Consider the following 12,339-nt stretch of genomic DNA (forward strand, 5'->3'; position numbering starts at 1 on the left):
AAATTAATAAAGAAAGCAATAAAAAATAAAATAAAAATATTACTGGTAAGAAAATAGAAAAAAAAACTGTAGAAAAATAATCGTTAAGGGGAAGAAGGAGTGAACTAGGACTGACTTGGGTAAATTAAGGGCTATTACAAATTTGTTTAAAATTCTGAGATAAATCAGACCATTGGAAGGATTAGTAATTTAATTCTAAAAGGTGGATAATTTGGGCTTACTTTCTGTTCTATTTTCAGGATGTTGTGGCCTCATTGGAGCACCAGTTCAGTTCCATGGTGTTGGCGGAGTTCTCGGTCCTTGTCGATGTTCTCCACAGCCCCGAACTTCTCTTTCCTGAAGGGAGCGATGCGCGGATCCGCTGCGGGGCCTTCATGTCTAAGTAGGTGTTCTCTTTTGTTTTGATGGATCATTTTTCTTTTTCTGTAATAGTGGGGTTGTTTGTTTGTACTGAACATTAGGTTGCTTTTCATCAGACTAAAAGATATAGTTCTATAGCAGCATGATTTTTAAATAATTGTCTGTGTAATACAAATCTTGCAGATTTTAAACAAGTGGAAACAGCAGAGTCCTCCAGCAGTTTGAAGTATTTCAGTAGAGGCGAGATAGGGGGTTATTTACCAAAGGCAAATACACTTTGCACTGCAAGTGCACTTGGAAGTGCAGTCGCTCTAAATCTAAGGGGTAGATCTGAAACGAGGGGAAGCTCTGCTGATTTTATCATCCAAACATGTGCAAGCTAAAAATGCTGTTTTATATTTTCCTTGCATGTCCCCCTCGGATCTACAGCGACTTTACTTCCAAGTGCACTTGCAGTGCAAAGTGGATTTTCCTTTAGTAAATAACCCCCATAGTGTAGACGAGTCGACGAAGAAAGAGCTAAATCCTCCGGCAGAGCAAAGTATTTTAGGAGAGGAGAGTTGGAGGAAGGAACAGAGGGGGTTATATATTTACTAAAGTCAAATCCACTTTGCACTACAAGTGCAAAGTGCACTTGAAATTGCACTGAAAGTGCACTTGGAAGTGCAGTCGTTGTAGATTCGAAGAGGACATGCAAGGAGAATAAAAAACTGAATTTTAGGTTGCACATGATTGGATAATAAAATCAGCAGAGCTTCCCTTCATTTCAGATCTTCCCCTCAGATTTACAGCGACTGCACATCCAAGTGCACTTTCAGTGCAATTTCAAGTGCACTTTGCATTTGTAGTTTGCACTTGTAGTGCAAAGTGGATTTGCCTTTTCGTAAATAACCCCCAGAGTCCTCTGACAGTGCAAAATATTTCAGGAGAGGAGAGTTATAATGGGGACGCAGTAGAATCCTCCAGCAGTGCAGAGTATTTCAGGAGAGGAGAGTTAAGCTGGCTATACATGATCCATTTTTTTTAATTCAGCCATTCAACAAAAGTTTTCCAGCATGGTCCAAGTTGATCAAATGTTCAACTTCTGTTGAGCAGGGACAGTCCCTGCTGAACAGCCAAGTTTTGATCAGCTTTACATAAGGAAGAAACCATCCTCCAGAAGAAGAGGTTATTTCAGGAGAGGAGAATTAACCTGCCCATTGATGGATTGTCTTTTCTTTTGTTCTGCCCATCCCTACATTTGAGGTGGATGCAGTAATCCTCCCCTCTGTGCTGTTGCGGTATGACAGTGGGACACCTCCACTGTCAGAATACACTGCTCGGTGCTGCAGTGGTGCTAATTGGCTGCATGTGCTGATTGAACACAAGATTTTCAGTATTCCTGTTCAAAAGGAGTTGATCCCTAGGTAAACGCCTTTCAAATTGGCCATAGATGGAAAGAAAATTCGACTGGTCTTTGCGGAACCAGCTTAATTTCGATTCATCTATGGATAGCTTTAAATAGGGAGAGAGAGCGCTGTCCCCCAGCAGCACACAGTATTTCAGGAGATGAGATCTTGTTAGAAGGAGCAGATTCCTCCAACAGTGCAGAGTATTTTGGGAGAGAAGTGTTAAGCCGGCCATACATGGATCAAAATTCAGCCAGTTTAACTGGGACCAGTCAAATTTCGATCCATGTTTTAGCAGGCTAGTTATACACAAGTCGATCTATCAATCGCCCTATGTTCAACCAGCCTGTTGTTTTTTTTTTATGACTGATCAGTGCCACCGGTTATAGCTGGCAACACTGATCATTGTAAAAGTTCCCTGCTGTGAGAACACAAAACCACAGTGGGAAGTATTCCCCCATCCACCTTGAATGTGTGGATTGGGGAATCATCTCTTAATTCAACCTGCTGGTTGAACAATAAAATAAGAGTCCTGTATGGCCTGCCTTAGATAGAGCAAGGAGCGGAGAGTATATCAGGAGAGGAGAGTTTGATAGAGAAAGCAGCAGAGTCCTCCAGCAGCGTAGAGTATTTCAGGAAGAGGAGAGTAAAGCTAGGTATATATTTACAGTTTCTTTTCTTTCAACCAGCAGGTTGAATGGAAAAAAACTGACAGATCCCTGCATCAACACAAGTGCTGTGGATGCAGGGATCACTCCTCCAGTTCCACTGTATCCTGACAGCAGGGACTCCCACCCCTCCATCCCCAGTAAGATCAGCGTTTACAGCCATTGGCTGTGAGCGCCGATCAAATGCTGGTTTTCTAGTATGACTGTTTGACAGAAGTCAGTCACTGACTGCTGAAACGGCTGAATTTCGGTGTGTGTGTCTTAGGCTTTAGATAGAGAAAGGAGCAGAGTCATCCAGCAGTGCAGAGAATTTCACAATGGGAGTGCTAGGTGCAGGAAGGAGCAGAATCCTCCAACAGTGCAGAGTATTTCAGGAGAGGAGAGTTAGTGATATTCAAAAGGCCAACAAGCAGTGGCCAGGGTCTGCCTTCACTCACATATCAATGGCCAGTGTCACTTATGTTCCCATGTAGCTGCTTATACAAGAGATTACATGCTAATATAGCTTCCAACAACCCTGGACGCAGATAGTATGGGTCCAGGGTCAGCATTACTGCAGATTTCTGGCCACACATAAACTAGCCACAGCCAATCAGCTAATTTGCATGCAGCCTCTGAATGCAACATGCATCATATGCTTTGTGGGAATGTAGCCTTAGAGCACTTTCACATGGCACTTTATCGTAGTTTTTGCAGTGCTTTTCAGCTGCTAGCGGGGCGCTTTTAGTCCCTAATGGCCGATAAAGGGTTAAAAGCGCTGTTACAGCGACGCTTTGCTGGCACTGCCCATTGATTTCAACAGCGCCTTAAAGATGCTGCTTACAGGACTTTTTTGAGCGTCCTGCCAACGCCCCACTCCAGTGTGAAAGCACGTGCACTTTCACACTGGAGTGAGAGGAGAGGTGCTTTGCAGGTGCTATTTTTAGTGCTATAGTGCCTGTATAGCACCTCAGTGGGAAAAGGGCCTTAGAGGAAGGAGCAGAGTCCTCTGGCAGCTCACAGAATTTCAGGAGAGGAGAGTATAATCTAGGAAAGAGCAGAGTGGCCTTCCAATGCTTTATCTTCAGTGTAATGTATTATCACATCTTGCATGAGAAGTTTCATCTTGGCTCTTGGGTTCACCAGCAATTGTGAATTTACTCCTAAGGCCCCTTTTACATGGGGCAGAGTAGAATGGGCTGATGGCAGGTCTGTGTCCATTCCATTTTATACTGAGCAGACATAGATACATCCTGCTCTGTTCTCTATGGGCGGTCAGGTGTCAACGAACAGGCTGTGTGTTTACGCTCAGCTGCCCTCCAATCTGCCTATAAGGAGGGGTACGGATCCCCTTCCATTTTTATTTAGACCGGTTTGGATTGGAGGTAGGTGGGTGTAAATGGATACAAGTCTGTTTACATCTGCTGGTCCATAGGAATACATGGACCATTCGATCAGGTCCACCTGCAAATCTGACTGGCAGACCTGTTTGGATCGCCCGTGTGAAAGGGGCCTAAAGGTTACACTGAAAAGCTAATATGTGCAATTTCACAGGTTGATTAATCACACAAAGAAGCTGATGGAGAAGGAAGAGAAACTTTGTATCAAAATCCTGCAGACGTTACGTGAAATGTTGGACAAAAAAGACAGCTTCGCTGAGCAGGTACACAGCCAACTTTTATAAAGTGTAAAATGTGTGTGTGCCCCTGCCTTCCTCCATCTGGCCTAGTCACACCATTATAGCCACCCTGCTTTTATTTTTGGGTGTTTGTAAGCAGAGGGTGGTGACCATGGAGCTAAAATGCCATAACACTGTGTTTTCTGGTGTCAGTAAAGAGAACATCCAGGGTCAGCATTCTGCTAAGTTTTGGCTGCACACAAACTAGTCGCAGCTAACCGGATGGTGTATGCAGCCATAGCGCAAAGGTTTGCTGACTGCTGTGTGAATGTAGCTTAATTTGTGTGCTGTAAGTTCTCAGGAACACTGTGATGCTATCAAGCCAACCAAAATCCCTGAAGAACTTTGTTGAATCCAAAACCCAACGGATTTTGGCTGTTTAGAAGGAAGTGGTGACCCTACTTGCTGCTATATGGGTGTAACTAATGAGGTCGCTGCTGGGTATGCTTATTGGTGACATTTATCCTTATTATGATTCTTTAAGAGTTCTTTAAACCGTTCCTTAAACTTTAAGATTTTTTTTTAACAGCCAAAGGATTCATATTTCTTTTCATCTATTTCTGAGATTTACCAAACCTGGTAGGCCTGTCTGGCAGGAGACTTTATTTTTTTCTGCTGCAGTTCACTAACAATTACAAGCTGTGTTCCTTCCCCAGCCAGTGACTGAAAAGTGAAAAAAAAGCAGCAGACTGATGAGCTCCTCTCTGTCACTCTGCTCTCTGCTCCTAACAGCATGTTTCTTAGAGCAGATGAGCACTGCTGCACACTTTATTGGTGCCTTGTGCTGTTTCCCCCCTCCTGGTCTAGACTTTGTTGTACATGGACTGCAAGAGGCTGATACCAAATCAGAATGATGTACTTATACTGCTTTAATATAAAACATGAATTGTGAAAAAAAATCATAAACACCAAATATACAGATAAATCTATTTTATATGAAGTATGTTTAGGCTTATTAGTTTTAGCAAGGTGTGGAAAGTTTTCTCATATTTTTACCAGCAGTAATTGATTTGGCCACTAGTGGCCGCTGTGTGTCCATGTGTCATGGCTGAAAGGGACTCAATTGGAGACAACCGGGAGTCTAATAAAGATGTTCTAGTTCTTGGTCATTCGGAAGAGAACATTATGCCTTACAGGGTCACTGCAAGATTGCTTGTACTTTCCCACACTGTGGCTTGCTAGCCCGGTAACAAGTTGAATTTCTTAAATACATCAAATAAGAACAAGCAAAAAAAAAGTAGCTATTGCTTCTACTCTCTACCTATAAAATTATTTCTTTGCAGCCAGCAAGCACTTGTCATACTAGAAGATTGTACCTAAAATCTTTGTGCTGCCTGAGAGCATTTCACTCTTTCAATGGCTTGACACATGAGACTGACTGAGCTGCAGATAGATGCCATTCCACTCCCAATAGTTCAGAAGGCAAGCGCAACTGTCAGTGAATTTAAAGCTTTAGCTGGTATCAGAATATAAGGAAAATTAACTATCCATACTACCCAAACTTATGCCGGCCATACACGATGCGAATTCCGAACGACCCGTCGAACGATAAACGAAAGCGGCACTCACAACAACATGCGAATGTGCCATCAATTAAGTACGAAAATCGTACGTTAAAACACTATGTTTTAACGGGTTTTTTTTATTCCGTGTTGCGTTCGACCATTCGTTCGTTGTTTTATATGGTTTCCTTCTGGTTCAAACTTTCCAGAGATCGTGCGCAGTTCATTTTCTTATGTCAAATCGTCCAACTCTGCCATTAACGATACGATTTTTGGACGATTTTTGAAAAAAAAACCAACATGTTGGATTTGTCAATTTGCCCTGTCGTACGAAAATCGCATGTCGCGCATACCACACTAACGATACGAAAATCGGTCGATTTTACTTTCGCTCGGATTTTCATTCGGAATTCGCATCGTGTATGGCCGGCATTAATATAGAACCTGCTGAATACTGCTAGCACTTATTTTAAGTGACAGCGCTTTTATTATGATTTGTGCCCAACATTCTCAAACCACAGCTGAAGGGTGTTTTTAAAGTGAACCTACCAGGTTATGGACAATCAGGTTTTAGCAAATCAAACCTCAAACTTCACAGCAGAAACTTGAAGTTCAAGTTCCCTCTTCTGGACAGTTTCTCAGCAGCACAGCTCTCTCTGCTGCCCTTCCCAGCACTGACTCGGCAGCCTAGCTCCCTCCTATTCTCCCCTCCCACAGTGTCTCAGCAGTGCAATTCTCCCTGTCCCCCCGCCAACAGTGTCTCAGCCGTGCAATTCTCCCTGTCCCCCCGCCAACAGTGTCTCAGCCGTGCAATTCTCCCTGTCCTCCTGCCAACAGTGTCTCAGCCATGCAGCTCTCCCTGTCTCCCCGCCAACAGTGTCTCAGCTGTGCAATTCTCCCTGTCCCCCCACCAACAGTGTCTCAGCCGTGCAATTCTCCCTGTCCCCCCGCCAACAGTGTCTCAGCCGTGCAATTCTCCCTGTCCCCCCGCCAACAGTGTCTCAGCCGTGCAATTCTCCCTGTCCCCCCGCCAACAGTGTCTCAGCCCTGCAATTCTCCCTGTCCCCCCGCCAACATTGTCTCAGCCCTACAATTCTCCCTGTCCCCCCGCCAACAGTGTCTCAGCCATGCAGCTCTCCCTGTCTACCCGCCAACAGTGTCTCAGCTGTGCAATTCTCCCTGTCCTCCCGCCAACAGTGTCTCAGCCGTGCAATTCTCCCTGTCCCCCCGCCAACGGTGTCTCAGCCGCGTAATTCTCCCTGTCCCCCCGCCAATAGTGTCTCAGCCATGCAGCTCTCCCTGTCTCCCCGCCAACAGTGTCTCAGCCATGCAATTTTCCCTGTCCTCCCGCCAACAGTGTCTCAGCCGTACAATTCTCCCTGTCCTCCCGCCAACAGTGTCTCAGCCGTGCAATTCTCCCTGTCCCCCCGCCAACAGTGTCTCAGCCATGCAATTCTCCCTGTCCCCCCGCCAACAGTGTCTCAGCCATGCAGTTCTCCCTGTCCCCCCGCCAACAGTGTCTCAGCCATGCAGCTCTCCCTGTCTCCCGCCAACAGTGTCTCAGCTGTGCAATTCTCCCTGTCCTCCTGCCAACAGTGTCTCAGCCATGCAGCTCTCCCTGTCTCCCCGCCAACAGTGTCTCAGCCGTGCAATTCTCCCTGTCCTCCCGCCAACAGTGTCTCAGCAGTGCAGCTCTCCTTGGTCCCCCTCCAAGGAACGACTTAGGTAGATACCTCCTATTCCCCTCTCCCAACAGTGTCTCAGCAGTACAACCCTCCCTGGTCCCCCTCCAAGGAATGACTCAGCGGGTAGATCCCTCCTATTCCCCTCTCCCAACAGTGTCTCAGCATAGCAGCTCTCCCCAGTCTCCCTCCAACTAGCAACTCGGCAGCTCAGCTCCCTCTTCTTAGCAATGACTCAGAAGCTTAGCTCCCCTTGCACCCCCCTCCCCCCCCCCCCCCCCATCCAACAGTCTCTTAGCAGCACAGCTTCCCCTTCTTAGCAGTGACTCGGCAGCTCAGATCTCCCTGTTTTCTGTTTTCCCTCTCCAACAATGTCTCAGCATTGCATTGCAGCTCAACCTGCTCCCCCCGCTTAGCAGTTTCTTAGCATCTCAGCTTCCCCTTCCTAGCAGTGACTCAACTGTTCAATTTGACCTCCCAACAGTGTCTAAGCAGCTTAGCTCTCCCTGCCCCCTCCCAGCAGTGACTCAGTAGTTCAGCCCCCCTTCCAGCAGTGATTCAGCAGCTCACCCCCCCACCCAACAGTATCTCAGCAGCTTACCCTGCTCCCCTTCCCAACAGGGGCTCAGCAGTTCAGCTCCCCCTTCCCAGCAGTGACTCAGCTGTTACAACCTGGGCAATCCAAACTGAGCGCATGATTAATACACACAAGCCGACGTGTTGACGCTCCTTTTCAGCAGGAGGTCAGTAATCTATCTCACTCTGCCCCGAATTCCATTTCAAGATAAAACTAAAAACCAGAAGTTTTGAGTCTTCCACACTCAATCCAGAAATAAAAGAAAAGTAGCTTCAGATACACGTTTAAGTGTATTTGTAATATCCAGGATATTGATCAAGCCACGTCTTGCAGGTACGGTGCATGTGGGATCAGCGATCTTCGCTGTAAGCACTGGTTATATAAGAGAATAATTTCCCTCTTAGTGCTCAGTCCTGATTGGGACAGTGCTGTGTCAGCAGACCTCTCACTGTAATCTCTCTCCTGTCACACATTACTCGATCACTTGTCACTCCTGATTCCCAGCAAGCTTCAATCTTTTTTGGGAAGACAGATCGAAGTGTGCAAAATCTTGTAAGCGCAGGAGAGGAAAACATACTCTGTACTAAGACTTCCTGTCTGTAGGCCGTCTGCTTCTTTAGTAATCAGGACCTTTTAACGGCAGAGATTAAAGAAGAGCTCCACTTTTGTGTCTGTGTATGTATATTTTGCTTAAAGTGGAATTAAAGTTTATAAGAAGAAACTGCAGTGAGCTGTGTTCATTAAAACATCTATTAAACATCATCTGACTGAGCCTAGACAAAGTCACTGGGATGGGTTTTAACACTAAGGGAGACTCCACCATCAGATCAGCATGCTCAGCGGGGGATTTGTCTTCTGATCCCGGCTGAGCAGGTGAATGACGGTTCCGTGCTTGCTCTTATGCAGAGCGGATACAGGCACAGCCTGCTTTCCTCTATGGGCGGTCAGATGTAAACAGACTGCCTGTTTGTTTACTTCGGGCTGTCATCTGATGCACCAGTCGAATGGGGAACGGATCTCCCACCCATCTGTTTTTAGTGAACAGAATTGGATTGGATGTAGGTGGATGTAAACGGACACATGTCTGTTTACATACACTGCCCCCATAGAGAGCAATGATCAGCTGATTGGCTGCCACAGTTACATTGTCAGGAGCCGGTCCCACTGGCTACAGATTATTAGTGGGGACAAAGAGCTGTCTTTCACAGCTCGTCTCTGTGCTGGGAGCATATAATGAGCGTGCTCTCAGCAAAGAAATGTTGGCTTCCGGCGACTCATATGTGCGACGTCTGGACGTTTAAGTCCCACGCTTTTGCCACTGCACATACAGTGAGGGAAAAAAGTATTTGATCCCCTGCTGATTTTGTATGTTTGCCCACTGACAAAGAAATGATCAGTCTATATTTTAATGGTAGGTTTATTTTAACAGTGAGAGACAAAATAACAACAAAAATATCCAGAAAGATGCATTTCAAAAAAGTTATAAATTGATTTGCATTTTAATGAGTGAAATAAGTATTTGACCCCTTCACAAAAAATGACTTAGTCCATGGTGGAAAAACCCTTGTTGGCAATCACAGAGGTCAGATGTTTCTTGTAGTTGGCCACCAGGTTTGCACACATCTTCTCTTTGCAGATCCTCTTCAAGTCATTAAGGTTTCGAGGCTGATGTTTGGTTACTCGAACCTTCTGCTCCCTCCACATATTTTCTATGGGATTAAGGTCTGGAGACTGGCTAGGCCTCTCCAGAACCTTATTGTGCTTCTTCTTGAACCACTCCTTGGTTGTCTTACCTATGTGTTTTGGGTCATTATCATGCTGGAATACTCATTCACGACCCATTTTCAATGCCCCGGCTGAGGGAAGGAGGTTCTTACTCAAGATTGGACAGTAAATGGCCCCGGCCATCGTCCCTTTAATGCAGTGAAGCTGTTCTGTCACCTTAGCAGAAAAACACCCCCAAAGCATAATGTTTCCACCTCCATGTTTGACAGTGGGGATTTCTTCATAGGCAGCATTCCTCCTCCTCCAAACACGGCAATATGAGTTGATGCCAAAGAGCTTGATTTAGTCTCATCTGACCACAACACTTTCACCCAGTTCATTCAGATATTCATTAGCAAACTTTAGAAGGGCCTGTACATGTGCATTCTTGAGCAGGGGAACCTTGCGGGCTCTGCAGGATTTCAGTTCTTCTCAGCATAGTGTGTTACCAATTGTTTTCTTGGTGACTATGGTCCCAGCTACATTGAGATCATTGACAAGATTCTCCCGTGTAGTTATGGGCTTATTCCTCACTGTTCTCATGATAATTAAAACTCCATGAGGTGAGATCTTGCATGGAGCCCCAGACCGAGGGAGGTTAACAGTTATTTTGTGTTTCTTCCATTTACGAAAAAAATGCACTAACTATTGTCATCCTCTCACCAAGTTGCTTGACAATGGTTTTGTAGCCCATTTCAGCCATGTGTAGGTCTATAATCTTGTCCCTGACATCCTTGGATAGCTCTTTGGTCTTGGCCATGGTGGAGAGATTGGAATCTGATTGATTGCTTCTGTGAACAGGTGTCTTTTATACAGGTAACAAGCGGAGATTAAGAGCACTCCCTTTAAGAGAGTGCTCCTAATCTCAGCTCGTTACCTATATAGAAGACACCTGGGAGCCAGAAATCTTGCTGCTTGATAGGGGATCAAATACTTATTTCACTCATTAAAATGCAAATCAATTTATGACTTTTTTGAAATGCGTTTTTCTGCATACTTGTGTTATTATTCTGTCTCTCACTGTTAAAATAAACCTACCATTAAAATTATAGACTGATCATTTCTTTGTCAGTGGGCAAATGTACAAAATCAGCAGGAGATCAAATACTTTTTTCCCTCACTGTACTGTGTGTGTTAGGCATTGGTGAAGAGGTTCAAGCTCTGTTCACACCTTTGCATTACAGGAACACACGTGTTAACACAACGAATGTGTGGTGCTGCGATGCCAATAGTTCTAGATGGAAACCCAGTGCACATGCACTTTAGTGCACCACAGTGCACAGTAATGTACTGCCATGCCCTGTGGTGCACCGTCTTTCAAGAAAAAGTACATCTTTTTTGCACCTTTCTAGCTCACATATTAATGCACTAGGGAGACCATTCAAATAAATGGACTGCCCTAACACAATACACATTAATACATAAAATAACATGTGTTAACCACTGCAAAGGTAAACATAGCTGAAGGGTTCAGGCGGGAAGAGGGTTTAATATCAGGGACCGTTATTTTATTGGGAGACTACGGGATTGATAATTGCTCTCAGCACTGAGAGGCCTGCTCCATAAAATCGCCAAGAACTCTAGCAATGGTGATAAGCTAGGGACATTAATAGGATCTTTGGGATCTTCCCTTGAATCCTCTAAGGTCTAAGACGAGAACAGGTTTTAGTAAGTATACTGGAATTTTTGATAAAAATAACAGATTTCAAAAGATACCTTTTTTTTTTTTTTACCAAAATAAGAAATCATTCCAGATTGAGCAAAAGAACTGCTTAGCTTCAATCGAGATTGCCTTTCCTCGTTACAAAGGGTCACACGGCAAATTTAAAATGCTAAAAGTGATTAGGGTGGACCGACACCAAGTGCCCCCGTGCATTTTATCTACTTAGAGGATGTCAGCGCTTCCTAAAATATTAATTTTGAACTCGTAAAACGTGGACCCATTTCCTCCAAGCGTGTTCCGCCATTAAATTTTATGGCTGTGGTTGGATTATATACATATTAATTTATTGTAATTAACATTAATGCTAAAAGGGCCTCTACGCAGGGGGAGAAAGTGACTGTCTAATCATCTTCGGGATGAGTTGAAAACTAATTACGGCTTCTGGAAAGTACAATGTGGGAAGACAGAAGTAAACCGAAGTGAAAAAGTGTTTCCAGGTTCAGTGACATTAAAGGGAACCTGTCATATTATAAATGTGGGCTAGTGATGATTCAGAGCAGAGTGGCTACTGTCTGGAATTAATGATGTACACTTCAGCTCAAAGCAACCCCATGAGCAAAAAATATAACGAACCCCCAATTGTCCAACATGAGATATTGGAGTGGGGGTGATATATTAAGTATCACTACAAACAAAATGTAAAAGTAAATGCAACTTTATTTATACTATAAAACACACACACTTGTTAAAAAGTGATCCATATCCCAAAGAGTTATTATAGTCACAATGATACAGTTGTAGAGCTTAGTGGATCAATGCGTTTCGCATGTATCCAGTGCTTCATCAGGATCCACAAGCCCTTAATTCCCCTGGCCCTCCTTTGTGTGATGTAATATAATGTATGTATGGAAATGTAAAAAATGTTTATACATTGTCGTATGTTTTTAATTATAGATATTGTATTATGTTCCATAACCTTGTAAACTAAGGGCATGTGGATCCTGATGAAGCACTAGATATATGCAAAATGCGTTGATCCACTAGGCTCTACAATTGTATCATCATGGCTATAACCCTT

General features: G+C 44.4%; 1 protein-coding gene across 1 annotated transcript in view; it reads left to right on the forward strand.

Moving 5' to 3' along the window:
- ITPR2 (inositol 1,4,5-trisphosphate receptor type 2) overlaps nucleotides 1-12,339 on the forward strand; it is a 482,081-nt gene that overhangs the window by 286,333 nt on the left and 183,409 nt on the right. Inside the window, exons 36-37 of the mRNA XM_077469087.1 lie at nucleotides 240-382; nucleotides 3,950-4,058. Of these exons, the coding sequence (XP_077325213.1) occupies nucleotides 240-382; nucleotides 3,950-4,058 (252 nt within the window). The remainder of the gene's footprint in view (nucleotides 1-239; nucleotides 383-3,949; nucleotides 4,059-12,339) is intronic.

Source organism: Lithobates pipiens, unplaced genomic scaffold, assembly GCF_037356315.1.
Source record: "Lithobates pipiens isolate NorthernLeopardFrog02 unplaced genomic scaffold, aLitPip1_a1.2 Scaffold_8, whole genome shotgun sequence".
Taxonomy (NCBI): Eukaryota; Metazoa; Chordata; class Amphibia; order Anura; family Ranidae; genus Lithobates; species Lithobates pipiens.